The 27,978-nt window shown below is 46.2% G+C and overlaps 1 protein-coding gene across 2 annotated transcripts in view; it reads right to left on the reverse strand.

The window, feature by feature from the left end:
- Nucleotides 1-8,248, reverse strand: part of AHCTF1 (AT-hook containing transcription factor 1) — a 68,486-nt gene extending 60,238 nt beyond the window's left edge. Inside the window, exons 1-2 of one of the 2 annotated variants that reach the window (XM_019500578.2) lie at nt 8,192-8,248; nt 935-1,061 (exon numbers count right to left, since the gene is read on the reverse strand). In XM_019500578.2, the coding sequence (XP_019356123.1) occupies nt 935-1,055 (121 nt within the window). In that variant the 5' untranslated portion in view covers nt 1,056-1,061; nt 8,192-8,248. Of the gene's footprint in view, nt 1-934; nt 1,062-7,988; nt 8,102-8,191 lie in introns of those variants that run through there. The other variant, XM_014600043.3, reaches the window with a different exon arrangement.
- Between the last annotated feature and the right edge of the window lie 19,730 nt (nt 8,249-27,978).

Here is a 27,978-nt window from a genome sequence, read left to right on the forward strand (position 1 = left end):
CCCAGCAGAGGGAGAGGGTGCGGCCTGAGGCTCTCACTCAGCCATGGCTCCGCTAGGCTCAGCTCAGCTCAGCCTCACACTTGTCCTGGAGCCCGAGGTAAGTGGGGCTTGCAGGGGTCTGGGGGCCCCTCTGGTAGGGCTGGGGGAGGAGCCAGGAGCCAGCCCCAGCCCCGCCTGAGCAGTGTGGGAGCCAGCTCATGGTGCTTCTCCTGCAGTTGCCTGCTGTTGGGAGCAGGGAGCTGCAGACTTGGCGCCCTGGCAGCAGGGAGGCCCCTCTGGCTGGGTTGTGGGTAGGGGGCAAGAGGCATGAGTAGGGAGGGGCAACTGTTGTGGGGGCAGTGAGAGGCACCAGTAGAGCTGGAGGGGGCAGGCTTTTGGGGTAGTGAAAGGCACCAACAGGGCTGGGGGGGGCATTCAGGGGGCTTTTAATTTTAATAACAGATTTGGGGGGTTTTGTCAGAGAATTTGCAGCTTTTCATCAGAGAATGTGACTTTTTATCAGAGAAAACCAGGATCCCAGGTTGCTTTACCTTCAATTTTTACTCAGACTGAGGCAGCAGCTTTTCTTTCCTTTTTTTTTTTTTTTTAAAAAAATGCTGCATAATAATGCATTAAAATGTAAACACCAGTATCTACTCCACTATACAGACTGAAAATATAAAAATACTTAATGCAGTTACATGGCATAAGGCTTAAACTAAGTTAAACTTTTAGTATCACACAGCCATTGATTCTGTATATAATTAAAAAAATAAACAAATCCCAACTTCTTATCAAGACTTATTCATCCTGAACCTAATGTACCACCATGGTGCTAAGCATGTTCTCAAAATATAGCTTAATAGTACTGTGTGTATTAAATAATCACTACTAACTATGAGTTATCCAATTTCAACATATATGGGCTAAATTTTAAAGGAAGCTAAAGTTTTACCTCCAGTAAACTTTCCCCGAAGTACAGACTCCAAAGTTATCTCATCTTCCCCGAGCGCTTGGATAGTCACTTCTGGAAACTGCAGCAGACTGCTTGTTACCTGAGCTGTTAGGTCTCGCATACTTCACTGTAAAGAAATATATTGACCAGTTGAGCCTTAGTCAGCAACTAACAAGCAGAGATTTATGAGTTATCAATGAGTACTACACTCCACATTACCTGTAAGGCCTGCTGTCATATCCAACATTCTAATATTATAAAAGCCTTTGTCTGTCACAATTCATGCACACTCTGATTGGCTGCCAAGACAGCCAATCAGAGTGCTCCAAGAGTGTTCGGCCTGCAGGTGGTGGCAGCAGATCACTGCCATGACAGCAGGGACAACAGGGACACAGGGGATGAGAGGGCCAAGGCCAGTGCTGCTGGCCTCATCCCCTGCGCCCCCTCCCTGCTCCCAGGAGGCAGCAACGATGGAGCAGACAGAGAGGAGCATGAGGCCAGCAGCACTGGCCTTTCCCTGCACCACCAGCTCCCTGGATGTAGCAGCAGCATGGAGTGCTGGGTGGCGATGCTCCATCCATGCTCCACCAACATTCATGGGGAGGGGAGATGGGGGGGGAAAGCCCCACAACAGCAGTGAGAAGGGGAGAAGTGCACCAGGCCCAGCTGACTGGCCCACAGTGTTCCCTTGTGTGTCATCAACTACAAACACGGGCATGCCTTAACAAGGGTAGCATGGTAAATCACTAAAGCTTAAAAGAACCTCTTTCAAGAACCTTATGATGGATGTTTTCATTTCAACTTTAAGAATTGCCTCCTCTCTCCCCCCACTTTATTTTACAATTTTGGCAAATATTATTTCTCTTAATTTACAGTATAACAAAAGAATGCTTCCAAAAAATCTTGACTTTACAGACTTCTAGAGAAACATCAAGTCCCCCCAAATTTACTTTGTTTTTGGCATAAATTCAGAGAAGCCTTCAGAAAGTAGATTGGTCTTATCATATCTATACGGGGGATTCCTTGAAAAGAGTAAATTTTGCTGACAAAAACTTGAACACCGGAGGTGTTCAAGAGGCTGGACAGCCAGTCAGGGATGATCTAGGCATAGTTATTCCTATATTCTACTATGGACAATTCCCATACTTCTGGGCTTTGCTAGTTGCTCCCTTTCCCCCACCTTTCTGCTACACATGCCAGCATATTTTTAAACCTCCCCAGTGGCATTGGGTGTTGGCTACAGCCAAGGCTGGGGACTCTGACTAAGGTTTGCCAACACTCCTGCTGGGAGCAAAGCTAGAGGCTCTTGCCCCTCTACTCAGGGTCAGACTGATCACCGTATTTGGGGTCAGGAATGAATTTAATACGATGGTCAGAATGGTACCGACTGCAGCAGTGTTTGCCTTTCTCTGTAGCAGGTGTGGCCCTCTACCTAGGATCTCTTGAGCATATACTGGCAACATTTCACAGAAGCAGAATATTGGCTGCTGTGCTTCCCGCTTTATTGTGGCAGCTTAAAGTGTGAGGTCTGTTTTGTGACAGTGTTGACAATAGTCTTATGTAAAGTTTAGATTATGGATTGTATAGAATCGTTTGGATAGGGATGATCCTGCCTTAAGCAGGGGGCTGGACTAGATGACCTCTACAGGTCCCTTCCAGCCCTACTTCTCTATAATTTTACAAAAAAGATGGGTATAGAGACCTGGCATGCTCTAGGTCACCAACAGACCCTGCCTGAGAAGAGTTGAGCTGCTGTGCCTATTGGCAGTACCAAAAAGCAGTAGGTGTCAAACAGAAAGCATAACACATGCAGGGTCTGGTATCAGGAACAAGACATATTTTGAAAAGAATACTGCTGGCAGCAAGGATGGTATTCAAAGGACACTGCTGTGGTAAGCCATGCTGAAAACTTTGCATCTACTGTTTCCCATGCTTGCATGTATACCAAATCATTTCAAACTGCTGGAGTTCCTAATGAGATAACAAATCTCTTGCAACAAGTTGGATTTGTTTTTAGATCTCGTTTCTTAAAATATTTTAAAATAAAATTGAATTGAATAGTTTTACCAGACTCCACAAAGAAAAAAAACACAAACCTTTTTGAAGTTTTGATATACTAACAGCTTTACTGTAACTATACCATAAATAAGTCTCAAGTCATAAATAAAGTGTATTGTAAATCCAAAAGAAGACTAAGATAAGAAACAGGCATTTGATTTAACGATTTGCTGCCTAAAATAAATTGCGGACCAGAAATATTAACCTGACAGGTTAGCAGACACTATTACTAAGAAGATTTTGGCTCTTTTTCTTTTTTTAAGATTTTTCTTTAAGATACTTGGAAGATGAAAAACAAACGGATGTAAATAAATTGGTTTTGCAATTATTTTAAAATTACTATAAAGCCCTGATTTGAATTATATTAATGATTCACAAGCTTGGGTCTGTAGACAGATAATATATAACATGGTGCCAACAAGCTTCTCCTTTCCAGCTGTTTCTGTAGGTACCTAGGCTTTTCATTGCCAAGGAGAGCCTAAAGGTCTATAAAAGCAGCCAATTACAGGCCACTGCTGCATTAGAAAGAAAAAGAAAATAGAAGCTGTCCACAGGATAGAAGATACTAACAGAAGAATGCTCAGAGGAGAAGAAACAAGGCAGCCAAGCAGCACATTCAGGAGGAAAGATGAAATCAACAACAAAGACATTATGTTCTAGGTAGTCCGAGAAATAGAAGCAATAGATTGATACTGTGAGAGAAACAAAGAAGGGGACAATTTAGCTGTGAAACCAAAGAGATAACGGAGGAACCATAAATGGTACAGGCAATTCCTTCCACCCCCCAAAAAGGTCACAAATTCCAGTTCTGAAATTAAAGACACTTTTAAAAAAGGTCTTTATTTCACAACTTATATTTGACAGCAGTTTGTGCAGCTTTACCATTTTTGATGATTAGTTGCACTTCCTATGTTACAAACTGCTTTCAGCCCACCTTGCTACTAGCTGTTCACCAACAGCAGAAAAGCTGAAATTGAAGGGTACATAGTGAAAAGCTCAAACAAGGAGCAGTAGACCAGCTTAGATGTAAATTTGAAGTTGCTCTTCAGAGCCTAAGATATCAGGGAGGAACAAAAAACCCTTTAAAAATTTTGGTTTTGGACAAGTAATTTGAAATGCACTATTTACTCACAAACTGTATTTTAAAAAGAGTAGCCACATTTAAAGATTCCTTTTGGCAATGTCCCTTAAAATTCACTGGTATGAGCAATTTTGAAAAAAGTGTATTAAAAAGCAAAGTGTAATGAAGAGGACAAAATATAGGCAGGTACCTGATCATATTAAGTAACTGATTATCTTGCATTGTAAGCAAAAAAGTGGATGACACACCAAAAAACAAGTAAGCCTACCTTTCCTACACCAAGAAAGGTCTAGTCCATCATTTCTAATAATCCACTTGTCAATTACAAAGATTCTGTGAATGCTTGAATCTTTCCTTTAAAAGGGATAGATCAGAAATAAGCAGCAGGAGAGAATACTGAAATTTTCCATACTGGAAGAGTCATCTGAGGCCTCATGAGCCAATGGAAAGCATGTGATGAATCCCACTCAGGTAAATGTACTATAGGCTCACCTTCATTTGCCATGCTTATTCGCAAATGCCAAGAACAAGTTCATGAAGAAGTTCCTCAACTTTACACAGCAAGACTGGCCATGAAAATAAAAAGGTGCATATTGCAAAGTACAAAACGTAAAGAAAAATTCTCAAGTTCATTTGCAGGAGAGCTTCTTCCCATTTAACAGACATTCCCCTAGCTCTAACACTAGCTCAGCTGAACCAGAGAAAACCGACAAATCTTCAATAGCTGGTCCTACTTTCACCACATATTTTACCTGATTCTCAGTAAACCATTGGTAGGTACAAATGGCAAAGCATCATCTGGCAACGGTTTCCTCAAGCAAACCAGGAGGCTTTTTTAAGCTTTTCCAGTACATATATAGCCTAACAGGAGTACAAATGACTGCAATAATTCACATAGAATCCACTGACCTGATTATGGGGATGTTTGCTTACCTCACTATATTGAATTATTGATTGAGTTAAATTCAATAAGGCTGCTGGGAAACAAGGAAGGAAGGTAAAACAAGGGATGAAGATAAGATGCTCTCAACAAACACTAGGCTTATTACAGGTCAGGGAGACAGTCATTGGTTACCAAGAGCTCAATCACATACAGCCAACTTTGAAAAGGGAATTCCTGATGCACACTTCATTACAAGAATTGCACAGAGAGAAAATACGCCATTCCAGATGTATTATTTTTCACTTTTACTTCCTTTTTGCAACTAAACACTCAATGTTGCAGCAATTACTGCAGCATTTGAGGAAGGCTAGAGTCACCACTGTCCTTTAATTAGCTAGGCAAAAACATGCTTAACTGATGTGATAATAGCTGCAATGGTCCAGGGAATATGTCAGAAGTGAGGCCTGTGTAGTAGGCCAATCACATAATTGGGAGGGATGTTAGACAAGCTTTGAGGCCCCCACCTCATCCAGGGAGCACAGGCACCAACAACTCGTACTTCAGGAGCAGTTCTCATACTGGTCAAAAATATGCGTCAAGCTGTTTCTCACATACAGGTTAAAAATGGGAAAAGACCAAAGGAAAGGCAATGAGAGAAGGCAGTGATTTCACTTTGGCAAATACCATGAAAGTCAGTGTTATAGATATAGATAATTATGCCATGTTTTACTTCTACAGGAAGAGTAAACATTTGAGATTTATTGCAAGTGGCAGTTCATAGGATCACACAAGTAGGACTGGACAGGACATCACACACAGGTCTCCAACTAAATCAACCCAGACAAGTATCTGTCTAACCTGCCCTTGAAAATGTCCAAGGATGGAGATATCTCATAGTTTCTCTAAGCAGCCCATCCCAATGCTTGACCATTCTCCAGTCAGCAAGTTCCTTCTAATCTCCAATCTAAATTTTCACTGCTGCAGCTTGAGGCCACTGCTCCTAGTCTGGTCCCCTACAGCCACAGAGAAAACCCCATCTCCATCTTCTCTGTAATCACCCTTCAGGTATTTGAAGACTGTTATCAAATCTCCCTTCAGTCTTCTCTTCTCCAGACCTTTCCAAACTGTCTGCATCCTTCTTGAAGTGCGAGATCCAAAACTGGACACAGTACTCCCAGCTGAGGCCTCCTCAGCGCTTTGGTTGGTTTGTTCATTCTCACCTGCATTCAGAAAACACAAATCCCGCTACAAGATCACTGAAGTTTTGGGCAAGAATGTTGGTATTTAATGTAGAAGGTAACTCCCCTATTAGAAAAGCCACCTCTAACAGAGACCTTGCTACTTAAGTGTTGCTACCACCTATAGCTTACTGAGATGCAGACGTAGTAAACACTTCTTGTAAGTTTCACTCTGATGATGAAGAGGCTCTGAACAGCAGCACTAAGAAAAAGTAGATCATCTTATGCATCTGACTGCTTGAGGATCACCAAGCAATCAGCCAACTAAGATCCTGTATCAGATGCAGTTAACAGTTCCACCTCACACCCAAGCAAAAAAAAAAAAAAAATAGCAGTCTTGCAAACACTAGGGCTTTGCAGCAGGGCTAGGCCTACAGCAGAGGAGCCTTAGTTACAAGTAAATACACAGGTGCACAAAGAGGAGTGATACCTGACTGACAGCTGTAGTGGTAGGAACCCCCTGATACAGATGTAATTATACTATCAAAAGAGCTCTCTTATTAGTCTAAGCTTAAAGTATTCTTCTGAGGATGGGAAAGTGTTACTACTCAGATACAAACAGTGTTTTCTTGTATATTCAAGTCCACACTAGGAGCATTTTGTCAGTGTAACACTGGTATTTCCACACTACCCAAGACAAGGGGGGGGGGGAGGGGCCGGTAGGCAACCTCTGTTTACAGGAACCATTAAATATACATCACCAGAGAGCACTATTATAAGCTTGATGGCAAAACACACTTAAGGCCTGCTTTTACAAGCCCTTCTCCCTTTTATAGAAGTTGGTATCACAGCTCTTCCTCCAATTCCCCCCCATGCCCCCAATGTAACACCTGCATAGTTACCACTATGATTTTGGCTAAACCACAACTCTTGGAGAAGAGAAGACTAATAGCAACAGCCTTCAACTACCTGAAGGGGGGTTCATAAGAGGATGGAGCTGGACTGTTCTCAGTGGGGGCAGATGACGGAACAAGGAGCAATGGTCTCAAGTGCAGCAAGGGATGTTTAGGTTAGATATAAGGAAAAACTCTGTCATAATGGGGGAGCAAAGCACTGGAACAGGTTACCCAGAGAGGTACCCATCCTTGGAAGTTTTTAAGACTCAGCTGGATGCAGCCTTGGCTGGGATGATATATCTGGGGACAGTGGTGCTTGGAGCACAGGATAGGACTCAGCAGTTCTGAACTTGTCTGGTACCAGGGCCCATCTGGAAATCTTCAAGAGGAGACTAGACAGTCACCTTGCTGGGGTCATCTGACCCCCCCCGTGTTATCTTTCCTGCTTGGTGCAGGGGGCTGGACCTGATGATCTTCAGAGGTCCCTTCCAGCCTTGCAGTCTATGAATCGGTCCTAGCTTAGTCCCCCTCACTCCCAACCTGCTGCTCCCTGCCCCCAGGTGTGTGGGACAGGAGGTATGTGGGGGCAAGGAGGCGCTCTCCAAGCAGCCCCTTGCAAGCTGTAACTCTGCCAGCTTCCAAGGAAAAGCCACCGCTTCCCCGTTTTATGGGGGAACCCATTTTTAAAGTTTGTTCATGACCTTTTCATATATTCTTGCGACCCACGGGGTGAGACACGCAGGACCCTCAATATCTGTGCCACTACGACCCTGGCGCGGACTCCGCCGGAGGCAACCGCCCGGAGCGCGGGGCCAGGCCGGCTTCAGGGCCGCCCCCGGCCCGCCCTGGGAACCGGCGCGCTCCGCGTTGGACTGCGGACACAGCCAGCAGCGCCGCGCCCAGACCTGCCCCCCGCCCCGCTGAGGGCCGCACCAGGCCCCAGCCCGCCTGTCGATACCTGCCGCTGTGGGCGCCACCGCGGGCCCGGCCTGCGCAGCGCGGAGTTCGGCGGCCGCTCAGGGCGGCGGCATCGGCCGCAGCGGCTCCGGCGCCCCCTAGGCCTGTCCCGGGCCTGCCCGGCCCCGCCACCGCCCGGTACGCTGCGCTAAGCTGAGCCGAGCCGCGCCCCTCCCCCCGCGCCGCCGCCGCCGCCACACGCACCTCGCGGCCTCGCTCGCGCTCTCACTCCGAGGGGGCGGGGCAGGGGATCTCGCGAGAGCGGGCGACGCCGCCGCGGGAATTTTTGAAATCCTGCCTCCGGCTCCCAGCCGGGCCTGGGAGAGCGGCAGCACCGCAGGGACTACGGCTCCCGGCATGCCTCTCTCCTTCCGCTCCCGCTCGGGGCCGCCGCGCGACATGCCGGGAGTTGTAGTTTCCGGGGATTGCACGCGTGCTGGTCCACGGGGGAGGGGAAATGGTTTCCCTCGCCCGCCTAAAGTGGGGTGCTCCCCCAGACGGGGACGGGCCTTGCAGCAAGGGCCCAGCCACGTCCCTGGCAATTCAGCCACATTCACAGTGGGGTTGGAGAAAAGAGGCGTGAGTAGGGCTACCATACCTCCAGTTTCAAAAAAGAGGATGCGGAGCCAGTAATATGATGGGAGGGCCCCCTTGGTGCCCCTCACTCCCAAGCCACAGACCACCGCCCCCCAGCCCTGCTGTTGCCTCTCACTCCCAACCCACAGCGATCCCCTCCCTGAAACCCCTCACTTCCAACCCGCAGCCTCCTAGGCCCCCATGGGTCTGTGCACCATGCTCCCAACCCACAGCCCCCTGTCCCCCTGGTGCCCCTCACTCCCATGCCACAGCCCCCCCTCCCCCAGCCCTGCCAGTGGTCCTCACTTCCAGCCCTGCCACCTATACAGCTCCCTGCTGCCCCTCTGAAGAATTCCCCCCCCCCACCCGTTGCTTCACTGGAGGGGCAGGCACCTCCCTGCCCTGCTGCAGCCCTGGCATCACACCCACCCACACCCACACACACCCCCAACCTCTGACCCCCCCCCACACACACACAACCTCTGACCCCCACCCCACCTCAGACTTACCTGCCTGCAGCTGCCAGGGCAGTGACAGGTGCATGATGCCCCAGCCTGCAATCCGTCTCCCCCTGACTCCCCCCAGCCCCAAGCAGCTCCCTGCTGAAGCAAGACAGGAAGTGCCGGGGGGAAAAACTTTGATGCTGAGCAGAGGCAGAGCACAATCCCGGACATTTCTTGATATTTTAAAAAACTGCCCAGATGGAAATGGGAGGACCCAAAAAAGAGGACATGTCCAGTAAAACCCAAATGTGTCCCTAGGCATGAGTCGCTGTGAAGCAGGGGAGAGAGGAGTGCAGACTGTGACCCCTTCCCCACTGTGGGCTGTGCCCTGGTCAGACTCAGGGCAGGCTTCCTTCTTACCTTTGCTTGACATGGGCCTTCTTGCTGTGCCAAGGGGGAAGCAAGACTTTCCCTATGCCAGAAGAAGGGCATTTGTGCCTGAAAGCTTGCAAAGAACAATTTTTCCAGCTATTTGGTCTAATAAAAGATATCACATCTACCCAAAGAACCTTGTCTGTCTATGCCCTTAGACCAACATGGCTACAACCAACAACCCTAAGGGGGAAAGCAAGGCACACCAAGACAGCTAGACACTGGGGGTTAGGAGGTGATACCCTGCCTCCCTAGGAGCCCTGGGTTAGCTGCTAGGGATGACTGGCTGGCCTCAGGGAAAGTTACAAGCTCCCAGGGAGGGTAACTGAGGGAGAGGAAGAGGTATAGAGGAGGCTGGTGTCCTGAGAGAAAAGCAGAAGTCTGGGTGGCCTCTTTCTCTAGGTTGGAGGAAAGACCTGTGGTTTTACTTGTGTCTGTTATTTGTACTTCTGTTTATGTTCTCACTTGCCTTGTTTACCATGTGGACAAGCTTTTCCCATGTAAAAAGAAAGAGCCTGGAAATGGGACCAAAGTGCTGCCTAGCTTTTGTGAGGAAGTTGGTTCCTGGGTCAGGTTAATAGAGGGGGACCACCCCCCAGTTACACCCCCCTTAAGAAGGGAGTCCACTACAGGCACATCCACTGTTTCCTTGAGACAAGTCATAAGAAAATAGGGAAGGAAGTGAGGTCACAGGTAAATAACAAAGGAGTCAAGGGAGCCTGTGGACACTGACCAGTGAGACTCTGCCCAGACGCAGGCCTGTTTAATGTGCTGAAAGACCATGGGCTTAGGTCCATCACAGAATACTATAAGCCCCTTTTAATAAGGGAGGCCACTGGGGACACATCAACTAACTCTGGGGAATAAATAAAGAGAAAACAGAAGGGGAACGAGGCCATAGGTTAATAACAAGGGGACACTGAGCAGAGCATACAGGCCACTGCCCCCCAAATGAGTTAAGGGAGGCTGTGGACACCAACCAGTGAAACTGGCTAGACACATGTCCATTTGTTATGGTCAGGGAACATAGACCTAGGCTCACCACAAAAAAATTATAAGACCCCCTTAAAAAGTGAAGTCCCTGAGAAAGCAACAAAAGGATTTCTTGGAACAAGTAAAAAAAATAGGACCAGGAATGAAGATCACGGGTTAATAACAAAGGAACTAGAAGGGGACACCGAGCAGAGAACACCAGCCAGCACCCACTGGTCCCCAAATGATTTGAGGAAGCCTGTAGACCAGGGGTGGGCAAAATGCAGCCCATGGGCCAGATGTGGCCCGCCAGGCCATTCTATCCAGCTCGTGGGGCCCCTAAAAAATTTAGAAAATTAATATTTATCTGCCCCAGCCTGCCTGTCATGCAGCCCTTGATGCCTTGCTAAAACTCAGTAAGCAGCCCTCCACCCAAAATAATTGCCTACCCCTGCTGTAGACACTGATCAGTGAAACTCTACCTGGACACAGGCCTATTTGATGTGCATTGGGAATGTGAGCCAATGCCCACTGTCGTAGGGAGAAACAAAAGGGAGGACCCCAAAGGGCAAGGGGGGAACCCCAGGAACAGGAATCTGGGGAAGAACAGGGAGGAAAAAGCAAAAGTAAAAGGGAACACTCACCTGCAGCAGGACCCGCGGCGAAGCCGGAACACCGGGAGAAGCCCATGCGAATCATCAGCCGTGCCTTCATACAGCTGCGACTGGCTGGTGACGTCAGCAACAATCACTGGTTGGCGGAAATAAAGCGGGCCACCAGCAAAGAGGTGGGGGGACGGATGCTGGGATAAGCCCCAGCAGGAGGGGTCTCCCTCAAACTCCTAACAGAGTGAACAGGGCTGGAAGTGATGTTCTCCAGCGGAGGAGGATCTGGCTGAGCTCGTTGCGAGCCAGAGGCTGCCAGCTGCAGTGAAGACAACACCGAATGAGGGGCAGGGGCTCCTGTTCAAAGACTAGAAGGACAGGATGGGAGAGCCCAGAGGGACTCTGATTCCAGTGGCCACCGTGGAGGAGGGGGAGGTGCTGAGCCACTACCCAGCACCCGACCAGGTGGGACGGTGGAGGGCCCCGGGGCAGCCAGAGAGACGCCCCTAGTGGAAGATGTGAGGCCAGGGCAGCACAAAACGCTGCAGAGCACAGACCGTGGCGGCATATCATCGATACCGCGGGTAACTGGTGGACTCGGGTTCACCGGAGGTCTTCAGGGGGCCCGAAGATATAGGAGCCAGAGCGGCAAGGGAGAGGAAGTCTGTGGAAGGCCACAGAATCCCATGACCATGTGTAGAGCCTAGGATCGCCCCATAAAAGTCTAGGGAAGCGGGTTGTGTGTGATTTGGCCTTCGGGGCTGGATGGGGGTACGGAGGGGTCCCTCAGGGTGGGTCAGGAAGGCTCTTTTCTTTTGAGTTTGTTTTTTTTGTGATCCAGTTTGCATTTCCCACTTTTTGGAGGTGTTGAGTATCAGGGCACAGGGAGGGCCCGACTGGTGTGTGAGCCTCAGGATCGGGGTTAGCATTAAGGAAAGTCAGTGGGCACGATAACCAGGGAGGAACCAGGGGCCCGGCATTCGGGAGTTGGCCACAAGAACAGCAGTGACCCGCCACAGCTGGGTATAAGGGCGAGGTAGAGGGGAGGTGGAGCCTTGCAGAAGACCGCCAGAGAGATGTCTCACCCTGGAGGGAATCTGAGTGGTACCACCCCCCACTGTATTAAGATTCAAAGTCATGGCAGGTGAGATTGGGGAGTACCACGTCAGGAGCGAACATCTATTCGAAGGGCCACCTGGGGTAACAAGGCAGACACAATCGTATATCCAGACCAAAGCTGCCTGGGACAGGCTGTTCGAGGCCAGGCGGGCACAACCAACAAGTAAAGCCGAAAGCCCCCTTAATAGTGCTGGGGGGGTGGGAAGCACTAAGTACACATGAAGGGAAAAGTACATTTCAGGGAAAGCTAGAAGCTCCCAGAGAGCAACTAAAGAAGAAAACAGGGATGGGGGTGAAGATCAAAGGTTCAAAACGAGTGCACCAAGGGAGGAACACAGAGCTAAGTACACTGAGCACTGCCCACTAGCCCTTGAAAGAGTGCAAGAAGCCAGCAGGCATTGCCCACTGCCTGGACACAGGCCTATTTGTTACATTAAGGGATCATGGACCTAGGACCACCAGGTAAAATATTAGCCTCCCTTAGACTGAAAAGACAACAACTGATCACTTGGGACAAATGATAACAAGACAGGGATGGGAGTGACAGTCAAAGGTTAATAACTAGTGTGCCAAGGGGGGAAACCGAGCACAGCGCACCAGACAGTGCCCGCTGGCCCTCAAACATGTCCAAAGACCCAGTGGCCACTGCCCAGACACAGGATACTGGGCAAGGTGGACCTATGCTCTACCCCAGGAAATGGTAGTTCTTATGTTCTAAGCCGGGGTGGGCAATTATTTTGGGCAGTGGGCCGCTTACTGAGTTTTGGCAAGCCATTGAGGGCTGCATGACAGGCAGCCCAGGGCAGATCAATATTCATTTTCTAAATTTTTTATGGGCCCCATGAGCCGGATAGAATGGCCTGGAGGGCTACATCCAGCCCCCGGGCCACATTTTGCTCACCCCTGTTCTAAGCCCTCACTGCCACTCAGCAGCTCCCCAAGAGGTGTTTTCCTGATTTCAGGGAATGCAGAGTGTGACAATTTTCTAGCTAGTGCCAAGGTGGTTGCAGCTGATGTTAGCCTCTCGCTTCCCCAAGACAGTGGTGTCTGAGCCCTGGCTTCCTGACAGAGAATCACCCACCTGTGAAACTTTCTGTGGTACTATCCCCAGCTGTTCTCCATCGACTTCCCCCCATCCACTTGCATCTCCCTGGAGAATTAACAAGAATTCTCCAACTCTTAGCACAGATGCTAAAATTAGGCTAAGCCTCTGACAAGTTAACACCTGGAGAGCTATATTTATCTCTGACCTAGCTTGATCAAACTAATGACTACAGAAGATGCATGTCTGTTTATATCTGCAATTAAATTGGTCCTTAATTTTTTTCTTTGTGTTCAAGGAGATACTGAGCATCTTCTGCAATGTGCTACTTGTTCTTAATTTTCATTGAAGCCCATAGTGAAGGCAATAGGTACTTCAGAAAATAAGGCCCACAGGTTGCTGGTTTAGCTTATACCTCCTTGGTACCTCCACTGGCAATGAGGACATTGCAGTCCTTTATTTGAAATCACTGTAAGAAAGTTAAGCTCCTTCAGGAAATAAAGACCTGTTTGCCAGTTGCTTGAGAGTTCATACTGTGTAGGCAGAAGCACTTAATTGGCTAAGTTGTGAACTGTGTCAGACTGTTCCTTCTGCCCACAGAGTGGTATTGATCAACATCTCCCTGCTGGTAAAAGCCCTCACTATAAACACAAAGAGGTCACCAAAACTGTGCTTTCAGCAGCATAGTTAATTTTGCCAAGAGGTGGGTGTAGGATAAGCTAGCAGAAAACCCTGATCTACATCAGTACAGCTGTATCCATGCTTGGAGTGCTTTGTCGCTACAAGCATATTTTTTTCATATGCCAGTAAAGCATTACTCCTGTGGACATGGCCTAGGAAAAGTAGCATGAAGGCTGCAGAGTAGTACCAGACACAACTACAATGGGTACTGGAACAATGTACCTCAGAAAATTCACCTAGAGGTTTTTTTTAGCCTGTAGGCTGGCTGAAAGGGTCTAAAAGTTGTGAGCAGGGACACTGCCTGTTGTTCAACTCCCTTGCATACGCACTCTGTGTGGAATTTGCATCAGAATACCAGAATACATTACCAATTACAGGTTTCCCTCGCTTTATGCTGTACATGTGTTCCTGAAAAATGGCACGTAACTCAAATTCACATAAAGGGAACCCACTTTACAATGTAACAAATTGGGATATGTTCCAAGGCCTTGACTGTACTGACCCCCAGACCCATTTCTACCACTTTTACAAGGCAATTTTGGTACTCACCAATAGCAGGCAGTACACACAAGCACAGGGTGGTGGTGAATGTTTAGTTGGTGTGAAGAGAGGGTGGTGAAGGCTTCATTGATGGACCAGGGAGAAGGGTATGAGATAAGTTAGCGGGATACTTAGAAGCCATAATGGGGATGGCAGCCACAGAAACACGCGTCACAGACAAAGAGCAAGGAGCACAGATCCACACAGGAGACTATATTTTGGTGCGTGTCACTCCCACAATGCACCAAACAAAGTAGCTAACTGTGGGCTTCCACCACACTGATCGCATAAGAGTGAATTTACCTCGCATGTAACAAATGTTTGGTATAAAAAAGGTGATCGCATAAGAGCGAATTTGCACATACAGAACCCGCATAAAGCGAGGGAAACCTGTATTCCCTTAAATTGGAACAACCAGCAAGGCCATGTTTCTATATGACTGTTTCAGTAATAGGAATGATAGATACCTAGCTATTAAAATAAAAGAAATGAAATCTGTATTTTAATAGAATGGCTAGAGTTGGATCTTGAAGAACAATTCATCTTCTTTTGAGAATAGAAAGTTGTCCTATGTCACTGCAAATATCCTCACAGGGTGAGAAAGAAGATTAGACAGTTTTGTACAACACACACAAAACTGACCATAACACATATGCAACAACTGAGCAGATGTAACCATAAGCATATGGCTATGCTAAGTCCCAGGTGCATGTGAAATATAGTTTTCTGTGTACCAAAAATGAACCACATCACTTTCTTACAACCCTAATGAAAGTAATTATTAGTTTGACCAGCAGGGCAAAGGAGTTCTTTCTTCAATATGCTACTTCTCCATACTTCACTGGCATCCTGGTAGGGTCAGCAACTTTTGTTTTTTCACTCTCATAACAAAGAACATTTGACACTTTTGTGAAAGAACATGATCATAGTAGGAATCATACCACAGGAGAGTGTCTTTGCTTTCAGCAGTAAACCCATTTTCAGTCTTAATCCAAAAGCGCTCTTAACCTTCTCTCAGAATCATTATACCAGTACTTCTATGACTGCATGCTTGATTTCTTCTTGCTTCACATACACACAAAAAGCTTAAATTATCAATGATCTTGCCCATTTCTTCAGGGAAATTTCTTTGGTCATGCAGTTCAGCTTCTTGTGAAGCTTTTTCATGTATTGGTGCTTTAGATGGTTCTCCTCTTGCTTTAGCTGTCTGGCTCCCTGAAGAAAGACAAGTGCTTTTTTGCTTGTCCTGAAGCAGAGGCAAGTGGCTGACCCGCCAGTTTCAAATATTTAACCCAGCCCGTAACAGTATGTTTAAATGCCAGCCTTTTTTTTTCCCTCCTGATTTACTTTGTGTTTTTCATTTCTACTTTGAATTGGGGCTAAAAGAACAGATTAATGTAAGTGATCACAAGACAGCAATTCTCATTGTCCTCTTCGCATAAAACTTGCCAAGTTAGGAACTCTAGAAGCATGGAATATTGGTTTTCAACAGATGGAAAGGGGAGGAAAAACTGATATCAATCTTTCCTCTTCACCAAGAGATTCTCTCCAAAGTTGTATGCCGCTATTAATATTAGTCTCCAATTTATTTGCAGAATAATGTAGCTCGAACCCTATTTTGAATATCAGCAATAATATTTATATATAGATCTTAAAGAGCTCTGCAATGACAGAGTCAACATCATAATGTTGGTCTTCAAAACTTCTACTTCTGGTACCACATGTCTGGATGGCTGCATTACTTTTATAATAAATGTAGTTTATGTTGGTTTGAAATAAGGAAGATATTTGAAATTAGCAGGGGAGAGGATAGTATAATAGCATAGCAGTATTTCCAAGGCAAAAACACAACAGTCTCACCTGAAGTTGTAGTGAAATCTCAAAGAGCAGATCCCTTTGTAAGTAGATACATTCCTGAGCGTGAGCCCGCTACCTGTTTTATCCCAGAAATGACTATGTGGAGTTTTGGGGGGGACCAGTTTTATTCTTCAACTCAAAAACTTAGAGAAAAACATCAGTCAGTGCCTCTAACTACCTGAGGCACAGCTTCTAGAGGGATCTAAGGTTTTTGCTTCACAAACCACCACCAAAAACCTTTCCTTCAACTAGGCAGACAAGGTTCTTTGGGTAAATCTGATATCTTTTATTAGACCAACTCAACTAGTTGGAAGAATGTTTCCAACTAGTTGAGTTGGTCTAATAAAAGATATCAGATTTACCCAAAGAACCTTGTCTGCCTATGTTCTTAGACCAACACGGCTACAACCTACACCCATTTCCTTCAACTATGGCTTTCTCAGCCCTAGGAAACTCCTTATAGAAAACTCCTGATGACTTTCCAGCACATCTACTAACTACACAAAACCAGCTGGTCCCAAGCCTACAGCCTTTAAAAGAAACAGGCTACCCTGTTACAAAAACCTGACATTCAAAAAATTACTGTAAGTAGCACTACATGGAGGTTGCACTAAGTGTTTCAAATATACCAACCATAAGGCAGCAAATATAACTTTATGCTTTGAGTGTACATCCATTACATGACATAGGCACCGACTAATTTTTGCTGGGGGCGAGGGCTAATATGATGGACGTGGAAAGTTTTATGTATTTCAGGTGACAGCCCTCTTCCCTAGGGGGGGCAGAGCAACCCTTGGGCCCCCATGTACTTAGCACCTCTGTTACATGATCAAATATTATTTTTAAAAATATTAACAAATATATATTTTAAATGATTATACAAACAGAATGTTCAGTAATATTGCTCTTTCAGTGTTACCAGGGCATTGCATGTTATTATTATGTTTACAATGATGATAATGATGATTAGTTATTTAATATTTGTATGACTAGCACTTAGGACCCTAGTCTTGGACCAGGACTCCATTGGGCTAAGCACTATACAAATGCAGAACAAAAATACAGTCTTGCCCTTGATAGCCTACAGTCCAAGACAAGAGATAGCAGATAGGTCTAGATAGAGAGAGGGAGTATAGGAAGTCAGTATGCCAGTATTGGTCAGCATGATGGGCACTGGTCTCAGCACCCCAGCAGCTTAACTGTTGCCTAGTTGTTGTAGCCATCACAACAAAGGAGAATGCTAGGGTTTGGAAGGAGCATAATGAAATAGTGTTGAGATGTTCATGGGGAGCTTCATCCACTTACAAAGGGTATTGTGAGAGAAAATGTGAAGGTGCTTGTCTGAAAATTCAGCAACTGGGTGGTGGAAGCAAGCATTACAAATGGACCACTGGTGGGTGTGGACAATTTAACAGTAAATTAAATTTGACAGATAGTCTGGCGGATGGGCTATGAAAGGCCATGAAAGTGCAGGCAAATATCTTATGTTTGATGTGATACAGTAGATTAGTGGAGAGATTCAAAGAGGTGCATAACATGAACCAGCACAGGAAAAAAAGATGGATGAATCTTCAGGATGAATATGAGCAGGGCAGAATTGAGTTTAAGGCCAGAAAAATAAAGATTACAGTAATTAAAATGCAAGATGATGATGGAATGGAAAGATGAAGAGCTCTGTTTTGGCCATGCTAAGCAGGAGGATGTCCATCCCTGGGGAGATGTGCAAATGACAGGCCAACATTTTAGTTTGGACAGAAGGAGACAGGTCTTGAATGGAGAGAGAGATCATTGAGTTGCCCACATAGATATGGCAGTTAAATTTGTGTTTGGGGGTGAGATTACCCATGATGTAAAGGGAAAAGAAAAGGAGATCATGGACAGGTCCCTCTGATTTCCCACGTGCGTCTGGAAGAAGTAGGATCATCTAAAACAGGGGTTGTCAACCTGGGGTATGCGTAGCCCTAGGGGTACTTAGAAAGGTCTTCAGGGGTACACACGGGAGAGCAAGGACAGAGTGCACCCCAGGGCACAGTACCAGCATCTCCCCCAGTACGTTCTCACACATCACCTCTTATCCAGGAGAGGAAGAGGGGCACGCCAGGCTCCGCCGGCCCCACATACCACACCACAGTGCCTCCTCGCCACCTACCCCAACTCACTCTCCTGATTGGTCACTGGGCCATTGCCTTTGGCCAATAGCCAACAGTGAGGAGGTGCCCCTCTGTGGACAGACATGGGACAGGGGGGCTTGGATGCGGTGGTGACCGCTGCCACTCACCACCCTGTGCTGCCGCTGCCTCCCAGGAGCAGGGCAGGAGGGTGGCAAGGGCAGCGGCACCTCTCTGTGGGCCACACAGGAGCCACCAAGCCAGCTGAACACAGGGTGTTGGGGGGGAGCTTGCATGTGGCAGCCACTGCTGTCACCACCCACCACCCCATGCCCCCCCCCGCATGCCACTCGATTGGGTGGTACTCAATTGGCCAGGCATGAGGCCCATCAGCAGCCTGCAGAGCTGCATGTGCGACTGGCTACGGAAAAGTGGAGTGGGGCACAGCGGTGGTGGCAGCACAGGGCGGCGGGTGGTGGCAGTGGGTGATGGCACAGGGTGGTGCGTGGCAGCTGGGGTGGTGGCGGTGGCTGCTGCATGTGAGTCCCACCTCCCCCCATCACCTGCATCCAGCCGCCGCCACCAGAAGGGGTACATAAGTTTAAAAAGGTTAAAAACCTCTAATCTAAAAGACACACTTAAGAATGATTTGAGAGATAGGAAAGGACAAAGCCATGAAAGTCAGGGAAGAATAAGATTTCAAGAAGACAAACATTTCAACACTGCTGAAGGTGACTGAAAGGTCAAAAAGGATGAGGTTGGAGTGCTAGTTCTGAGATTTGGCTAGGAGGAGGTATCTTGAGACGTTGACAAAAGGAGACCATATAGATTTGGCTAGGAGGAGGTGTCTTGAGATGCTGACAAGAGGAGACCATATAGAGTGCATGGGATGAGACCCCATCATAGGAGAGGGTCTAGGAGGGACCTGGAGGAGGGGAATTCCAGCCAGTGATTATAACCAGCACATTTAATCAGTTCCCTCAGAAATGAAAGGAAGAAGAGATTGGGGCTGGAGAAGGAAGTGGAATTATGGATGATTGTTACTAATCATTACTGAAGTAGGAAGACACTACAGTAGGGAAAGAACCAGAGAAGACCGGGAGGTTCAGTATCAAGAAGGAGATGAGAGCAAGCATGAAGGAGTTCAGGAGATGGAGTGGGCTTACTGGGGTCATGGAGGTAAGTGAAGGGATTAGAGGTCAAGGATAAGGAACTTCTGTGCCTTTAATAGGGGAGAGTTGTGATAGAGGAGAAGTTGGGGGGAATGTGAACCGGAGAAGGACAGTCATGGGGAGAAGGACAATCATGTCTTATTTTGTCAATTTTCTCTTGAAAGAATGTGGAAAGGGCCTGTGCAGAAAGAGAAGGGAAACAGGAAGAGGGAATGATTTGAAGAGTGAGACAGAGGTAGTAGGAAAGCAGCTGGGACCAAGGATTCAATTCAGCTAGAGAGGTAAAAGTTGTTTAGCTCGGAAGATGTCAGAGCTGAAGGGGGAGGAAACAGATCTGTAATAGAAGAAGGCAGCTTGGTCACAGGATTCCCACCAGAGATGCTCTGCTGCATGGGGGAGGCAGATACCCAGAATAACCCAGGACTTGGGGGTTAGCAAAGTGGATGTGGGGATAGGAGTGAAGAATGGAGAAGAGTGAGAAGAGGACAGAATTAAAAACATATTGATGAAACAGAAAGCAGGGAGGAGAAAAAAGGAGGGTATAAGAGCACTGATGGATTAGAAGTCAGAGAAAGCTGATAGGGCACAAGGAGGTGGGGGAAACAAAACTTCTTTTGTTTTGCACTGTCCTGCACAATTTCTTTTTTGTGTGTGAAAAATCCCCAAATATATCCAACATAAATTTTGAGCCAGTAATTATTTTTTTGTAACTTAAAAACAAATGTTCTTAATTATCTGCTGAAATAATTACAAGCTGGGTCCTTTGAGAAATGTAATATCTGTGTAAGTCTTTTTCATTGTACTAAAATTTCTTAGTAAAAGTGCAGAGTCTTCACACTTTCCATATTTTTTAAATTATTTGAAATCTTGTGCAGTGTAGCTTTGAAAGAATTAGGTCATTACTAGGTTAAGCTACACTAATGACTGTCACATCTAATGGGTATGATTGTGTACGCCACAAACAGGCTCGGCTCAGTAGTGCAGGTGACTGTTAAATTGAGCCATTGTGACACTGATGGTAAATCAGCCAGCCACCAGTGCTTCTCTACAATTAGTTAGATCATAACACGCTTTTGCTTGTAATGAGCTGGTGGAAGGAGGGAGCTGGAGATGGGTAAGTGTTCCCAGTCGTGGATTACAGGCTCCAATTGCCACTGCTCCATAAAACGATCCACAGCTTCAGGCTAGCCTGGATAGCACTGCTGTTTCAAAGCTGCTACTAATTAAAGCAGCACTTCTGGGAGAGCTGAAGCTGAGGAGGTGGGGTGAGGAGGAGCCCTTAAAACCTAGATATGAAGACTTGTAAGGTCTGGTCTCACTCCATCCTTACCTGTCTTTCCCATAGTGCTGATCTTGCTAGCCTTCTATATCGGTAAGTCAATATCTAATTATGGGAAATTCACCAGGGCCCTTGTGCTGTGCTATCACAGTGAAACAGCTGCAAGCGATCATCAGCATTATGGCTGCTTTGTGTTGCATCAATGTCCAAGTGAATCAGCCCATAAAAGTTAAAGCTTTACTTCAGGCAGATAACATATTTTCAAATAATTATAAATATCCAGTGGAAGCATTCTTTATGTAGCATTTCTTGTTCAGAATTCATGCATGATATTTTTAACAAGGTTTCTAAAAATTAAGTAACTTTCACGTAAAAAGGCTGTTTTGAAATTAAGGTAAGCCTGAGAGTAAATATCAGGAACATATAAAATCACTTGAGTGAGATAGTAGTTATCCCCAGGTAAAGCTTTGTGACCTAAGGAGCTACAGGGTTAAGATAGCATATAGAAGAAATCCATCTATGTAGATATGTTAGAGATGTCCAGTCAAGACATCCGCAACATTTAACTCTGCCCTTTAGCACCATAAAAAGAAAATATATTTAAAAAATTGAGCCCGTCTTTAAAACACAAGCCCTAAAACAGGGGTGGGCAAAATCCTGCCCACCAAATGATTCTATGCAGCCTGTGGCTGCTCCTCTGAAGAAGAATTGTACCCAGCCCGCAGCTGTCCTGGCTTTTGGTGCCTCTCGCCCTTCTCACTTGCCCATGCCAGCCAGCTGCAGCAGCAGCCGCTCCCCTCCCCTCCCCTCCCCTCCCCAGTGTAGCCTGCCCTGTCCTGCTTCCCAGACCCACCTGTACTTCTAAGGCAGGGGGTGCAAAGCTCCTGGCCAGGCTTCTGCCTGGTGAGGCTGTCTACACACAACTCGGACCCTGCAGCCATTTGCAGACTAGACAGCCTGGTGTAGGGGTGTGGGCTCTGGTAATGTGGTTTGCACTGTGTTCCTGTGTGCCACTTCAGGCTATGCCATGTGGGCACAACTGAAGCAGCTGGCATGGCTCCTGCCTGACCCCAATCCCCTGCCATGCAGCTGGGTTGGGCAAGAGCCTTCCCAGCTGCACCCATGTGGCCCAAAGTGGCACATGGAAACACAGTGCAGCACCGGCCCAGCCCACCTGTGGGCCAGGGACTTGGGGACAAGGTGCAGGGAGAAGGCCAGGCCTGGATAACCCGTGGCTCCCAGCCCCCTCCTCTCTCCACCCCAAGTCCCTGGCATGTGGCCAGGCCATACCAGTGCCACACTGTTTTTCCAGGTGCCACTTCAGACCAAATGGGCACAGCTGAAGTGGCTCCTGCCCAACTTGGCTGCAGGCTAGGGTGTGGGGTGGGAGAGGGAGGAGGTGCAGGTTATCTGGGCCCAGCCAGGCTGGTACTGCACTATGTTCTCCCCTTCTCCCTGCAGTCCCCTCCCCTGCTCCAAGCCCCCGACATGCAGACAGGTCAAGCAGGAGCCACTCCAGCTGCGCCCATTTGGCCCAAGGCGGCACATGGGAACATAGTGCAGCACTGGCCTAGCCATGTGCCAGATAATTGGGGCAAGGGAGGGGGTGCAGGGAGAAATGGGGAACAAAGATTAGGTTCTCCTAACCTTTGTCCACTCACCTGTGCCCTTAGATCAGGGTGGGCAATTATTTGGGCCAGAGGGCCACTTAGGGAATTTTGGTGAGCTGGTGGGGGTGAGGAGAGGGGTGGGGGGGAGGGCTGCTGACTCAGCCCACAACAGCTCACCAAAACTCCCTAAGTGCCCCTCTGCCCCAAATAATTACCCATGCCTGCTTTAAAATGTCTTTATCAGAGTCACAGTGTCACTTCATCATATCACCTTGGGGTGGAGTTACAGCTGTTTGTGTGCTTTAACTGCGCATTGCTTACCTTAAAATGTTTGGATTTCTTTGAAGGATCATTTTAACACTGCGTTTCCAAGGCAAAAGTTTGATTGTGGAAAAATATTTTTGTCTTCAAGTTATTTAATATTGACTTCTTAATATAATTCCCTTTCTGGGCATGTTTTTTCCCCTTTATTTGCTATCTATTTTTATAAAGAAATGCTTAAGAAGAATATATTTACTATATTACATTTCATTACTCATAATGCACATTAAAAGGATACACTAATTAGTACTCATGGACATCAATTATATACTTCGTGAAGCAGAATCAATATAATGGGCTTTCCATTGTTCTCCATTAGGGTAGCATTAATTTAATATAACGAACCACTGCAGAACTTAGAGAAAAGAATCAAATGATGGTAGTGACTCCACTTGCTAGAGAAATGTTCAACCATAAAAAAAAAAGAAGACAGAAGTATTCACATTTCAATGCAGGCTGAATAATGTACTTTTAGGAGATCTGGAAAATTGCTTTCTAAGGCAGCACAAAATATATTGTTCACGTTTTCAATTTTATCTAGTCAAAAAATATTATGGCTTGATTTTCAGGGCCACTGACTTCTTGCAGCTGTCATTGACATCCATGGAAGAAATAGGTAATAAGCAGATTTTAGAATAAGGACATTTGTCTAATAGAAATGCTCTCCAGAGTCTAATACTCTATTTTTAATTCAACAATTTGTTTTAAATAGCTGCAGCATACCTATACAATAATAATCAATTTTGAAAGTTCAGAAGCTCAGCCCAGACCTACCTATTCAAACATTTAAAACAGCAATGGAGCACATGCTGGAGAGAAATGGAAGTATTTATACCTTTGGTTGAATGATCAAAATGCAAATAAGCCCCAAGCAGTGTGAGCAGGAATAGATGCTATTCCATCAACTAAGAATAAAATTGCAAAGGGAGAGAAAGGATAAAGTTAGCATTGATGTATTAATTGTAGCAGGGCTTAGTAGAGTAGGTTAAAAGATGTATATCCACTTATCCATACAACTTAAGCTCGTCAAAGAGATATCTAAAGAACCTGTCAAAGATAATACTATATGTAATATTTTTAAATGGTAAATAACATTTTAAACAAATAAAAATTATGAAGGTCATGAGCTGTGCACAACTGAGCACTCCTTGGCATTTGGCCCTTGCTCAGCTTCCAGAAACTTGGATCTTTGGAGTCCTACTGACTTCAGTAGAACATCACCTAATCCAGGGGTGGCTTGGGCTTGCAAGTAAATGTCCACTGTCTCTGGTTTGCCATCAGACATGGCACTGTTTTGTGTTCATATCATAGTGGCAGAGAGGCAACTTTACATTTTGGTGCCCCGGGAGGTGGGGGGAACCAAGCACTTACCTGCTTATGCAGGGGCGGCAGTAGCAGTGGTGGCAACAGTGGCATGGGCTGCTGCTGCCTTGGTGCAAACTCTCCCCGTCATGGCCTGCAGAGGTGGACCAAGTGTCTTTGGGGCTCCCAATTTGGTGCCCCCACTGAACCAGCACCTGGGCTGCTGCCACCTCCCGCTCAGTTTATGCTACTGGTCATTCCTGCCATGATGGTCCAGGAGAAAAAAAAAAAGCAGTAAGATTTGTGCGGTGATATCTTTTATTGGACCACCTTTAAAGTTGGGAGAGATGTTAGGCAAGATATATTGTGACAGCCACACTGAAATTAGCTGTCTGCTGACTATATTTTCCCTTGTTTGTGGGTGGTGTTCTTGGGTCCCAGTGAGCCTCTCTCGGGAGTGGAGAGGGGGAGCCTGCAGATAGTGAGGCCAAGGCCCCACCTGTGCGTGTTCAGGATATCTCTAAACTACATTTTAAAATCCATATATGCTATTAATGAGGGAATTTTTTAATCTAACTTTCAAAGCACCAATTGTGCAAGAGGCTTAAATCTGAATGCTTGTTTCTCCATGATGACTTTGGTGGTTGCTATTGTTACCAAGGGATTTTTTTTTTCAAACAGTTTATGCAGCACAGTAGCAACATGCAGTGCAGTAACACTGAGAAACATGTTGCTAGGCAATGCTAGGTGCTGCCAACCAGCCATAGCTTGCAGATATTTTTAAGTGCTTTTAAACCACCAGAAACTCAGGGCTTTTCTGCACATTAACTGTGACCAAAAACTCTCAAGTCACTCTGCTTTGAGGGGAACTGTTTGTTAAGATGTTGCAAGGTTGTAAGTGAACATTTATATTTTGGATTAGGAGTGTCTTGTTTTGATACATTTTAAGTCACTTATGGTAAATTGAGATCAGAAACGTTTATTCTAAAACATTTGGGGTCTCTACACACAGGCTTGCACCAAAATAATGAAAGGGGTGAATTCAAATAAATGCAATCAATCAACAAAGCCTGGGCTGGGATGATCTAGTTGGGTCTGGTCCTGCTTTGAGCAGGGGTTGGACTAGACAACCGCCTGAGGTCCCTTCCAACCCTCATTTCTATGATTCTAAGTCAAAACTTGCTTAGAAAAACCCTAGGAAAGTGGCAAAGAGTATCAGACAGAGGGAAAAAAGACTGTCTTTATGAGGAAACTGGCTGTGTTTTGACACTGCTGTTGAAAAGTGATTTCTTAAAAATCTACAGCAGCAAGTAAGTTGGATATGGCACTTGTGTAAGCAAACACAACGGTCATTTACGTTGCTGGTGGCAATATGTTCCAGTGGAGAAGAGTACAGGATATCTATGATATTTCAACTAGGTGGCTAACTAGCCCTTGAAAATGGTTCCAGAAAGAGACGTGCCCATGTGCAGTCATATGGAGCTCCATGTCAGTGTCCCAAGCGGTGTGGAAAGTGTTGCTGAATATGAATGGTTGACACATGGCAGAACAGCAAAAACAATATCGAATGTGTCGCTTTGCAGACTGTTTGGATACTTCAAGCATAAGGAATGCTTTCTGGTCAAATGCTAACCATGTACTGAGCACCTCCAGTGATCAGTAACTGCTAAGCACCCTTCAGACGGTGATCAGCACCTTACTAGGACAAGGCTCTACAACAGTGGGGTCCAGCCCTTTGGCAGTGGTGATGCCACAAATTAGCCCTGAATAAATTAGCCTTTAACCCTCCCTTAGGTCCACTCTAATCCACTTCCCCTGCCCAATCTGCTGCTCTGCTTTCTGATTCCTGCCCTGTTCTCCCTGCCTGATCTGGTACTCTGCTTTCTACTGCTTTCTGTCCTATTTGCCACTGTGCTGCCTGTTCCCTCTCCAATCTACCACACACCACACAAAAAGGCTGCCCTCCCTTTCTGCTCCTGCTCTGCACATCCCATACCTGAATATGAAGTGATAAAGCTGCCTTAGGATTGCCTCCTGCTGCCACTCTTGGGATCTTGGTCTCCAGCATGCTTGAGAGTGATGCCAGGAGATCCAAATGAGTTAGATACTTGCTTTGCTGTCTCATTTCCAGGTCCAGCATATGCACACTAGGAGTGGATGGGAGGGGCAGGTTTCATAGTGACGTTCTCAAGCATGCTGGGGAAGGTATGTGGACATACCAAAGGTTCAATATTGTCCTCTGCCTACAGGCATCTGGACCCACATATCCAGTAAGACTGCAAGGTATTCTGGGTTGTTTCAGTCTTTCATGTTGAAGTTTCTTACACTTGGTTTCAATAAGTTCACACTTAACAAGATCATTCTAGCCTTTGCACCCAGAACTGTTTATACATGCAGTAACTGTTCTTGGAGAAGGAGCTGGAAGCCAAGTATTTCACCACTCAGCCAAGTGACCTCACCCCTGGCCAATAGTGTCATTCTTATCTGCTCTGGATCAATAAAATGTATACAAAGTTAAACACCTCCAACATAAGAAAGTGAGAGAGAAGCACATCCCTGTAGAGCCTAATGTTTAGAGCATTAACTCGGGATAGGGAAAGCAGATTCTAGACCACTTTCCCTCGGCCTGAGAGGATTTTAACCTGGAGTTCCCAATTGCTCCAGGAGCCACTCTAATTAAAGCGCTGCAGCATCTTGTGTATCAGTGTCCGCACATTTCAAAATGGCAGTAGGGGTGCTTGAACTAAAGCTCATTTGACACTGATACACGTGATGTGGGAGACTCGATTAACCAAGTCTCAATTAACCCCAAGGCTCAATTAACCAAGTCTACTCCAACACACAGTAATTACAGCGTGTTGGAGAAGGCTCCACACTCATGTACAGGCACCCAGAGGTACTAAATTTAATGCACATTAGCAAAAGAGAATTAATGAACATATAGACTCACCCACTCAGTAGTATCTTACCCCTTTGGTATCTTGCCAGCTCCTCACTGGGTAAGGTATTACTTAACTTGAATAAAGGGGACAGACTCTGTTAAATACATTTGAGCTAGGATCAGCAGTGTGTGAATCTGTTGATTTTATGCAGAACAGTGGTTGCCAACTTTGCTGATACCTCCAGAAAAATATGCTCAAAGGTCTGCACCACTAAATCAGTGAGTACAATAAGGGAATTGTTAGACTCCTGCTGGCTAGCACTTTATTCACAGAACAGCTCCAGTAACAGCTGCTCTTGCTGTATGATGGACGCTCTCTAATTTTGCAGCAATATGAAATTAACTGAGGGCTATGTGGCACCATTGACTTTTAAGCAGAATTGCCCATTGATTTTAACTGGGAAGTCTACTTAAAAATTAGTGTAGTGATACAGATCTGGCTTTTCATCATATAGACTCATAGATTTTAAGTAGAAGGTACCATTACGATAATCTTGCCTGACTTTCTGCAGGCCATAAGGTAAAACTCAGTGCATCAAGCAGTCTTACTTAAATGATACTGCACTCTACTGCTACAGGAATTACAGGATTTTGATGGCTCCTGCAGATAATCCATTGTTCAGAGTGAAAATTGCCCAGAATACAGAAGACTGTCAGGAATACTGAGATAGCAAGGTACTCCAGTCAGTGCAGTATGTCCAATGTGGACACCCAGGCTAGTTGTCAGTAGGCTTAATGTCCATGCAGAAACAACAGCTTGAATGCATACAATTGGTCTAAAATGCATTGCCTCAATCATATGGATGTGTACTGTACAAGCAGAGCGTTCACGTGTCAACAAGAGTTAGCTAAGTGTGAATCTAAAAACTCCACAAAGATGTGTTCCAAGAGACACATATTCATAGCTTACCCTTGGGCTCTGCCTTGAGATATGTGGGTACAAACCCCAACCCACGGTGTGATCAGAGGCTGTGGAGCCACTGCAAGTGCA

This window comes from Alligator mississippiensis, chromosome 1, assembly GCF_030867095.1.
Source record: "Alligator mississippiensis isolate rAllMis1 chromosome 1, rAllMis1, whole genome shotgun sequence".
Lineage (NCBI taxonomy): Eukaryota > Metazoa > Chordata > Crocodylia > Alligatoridae > Alligator > Alligator mississippiensis.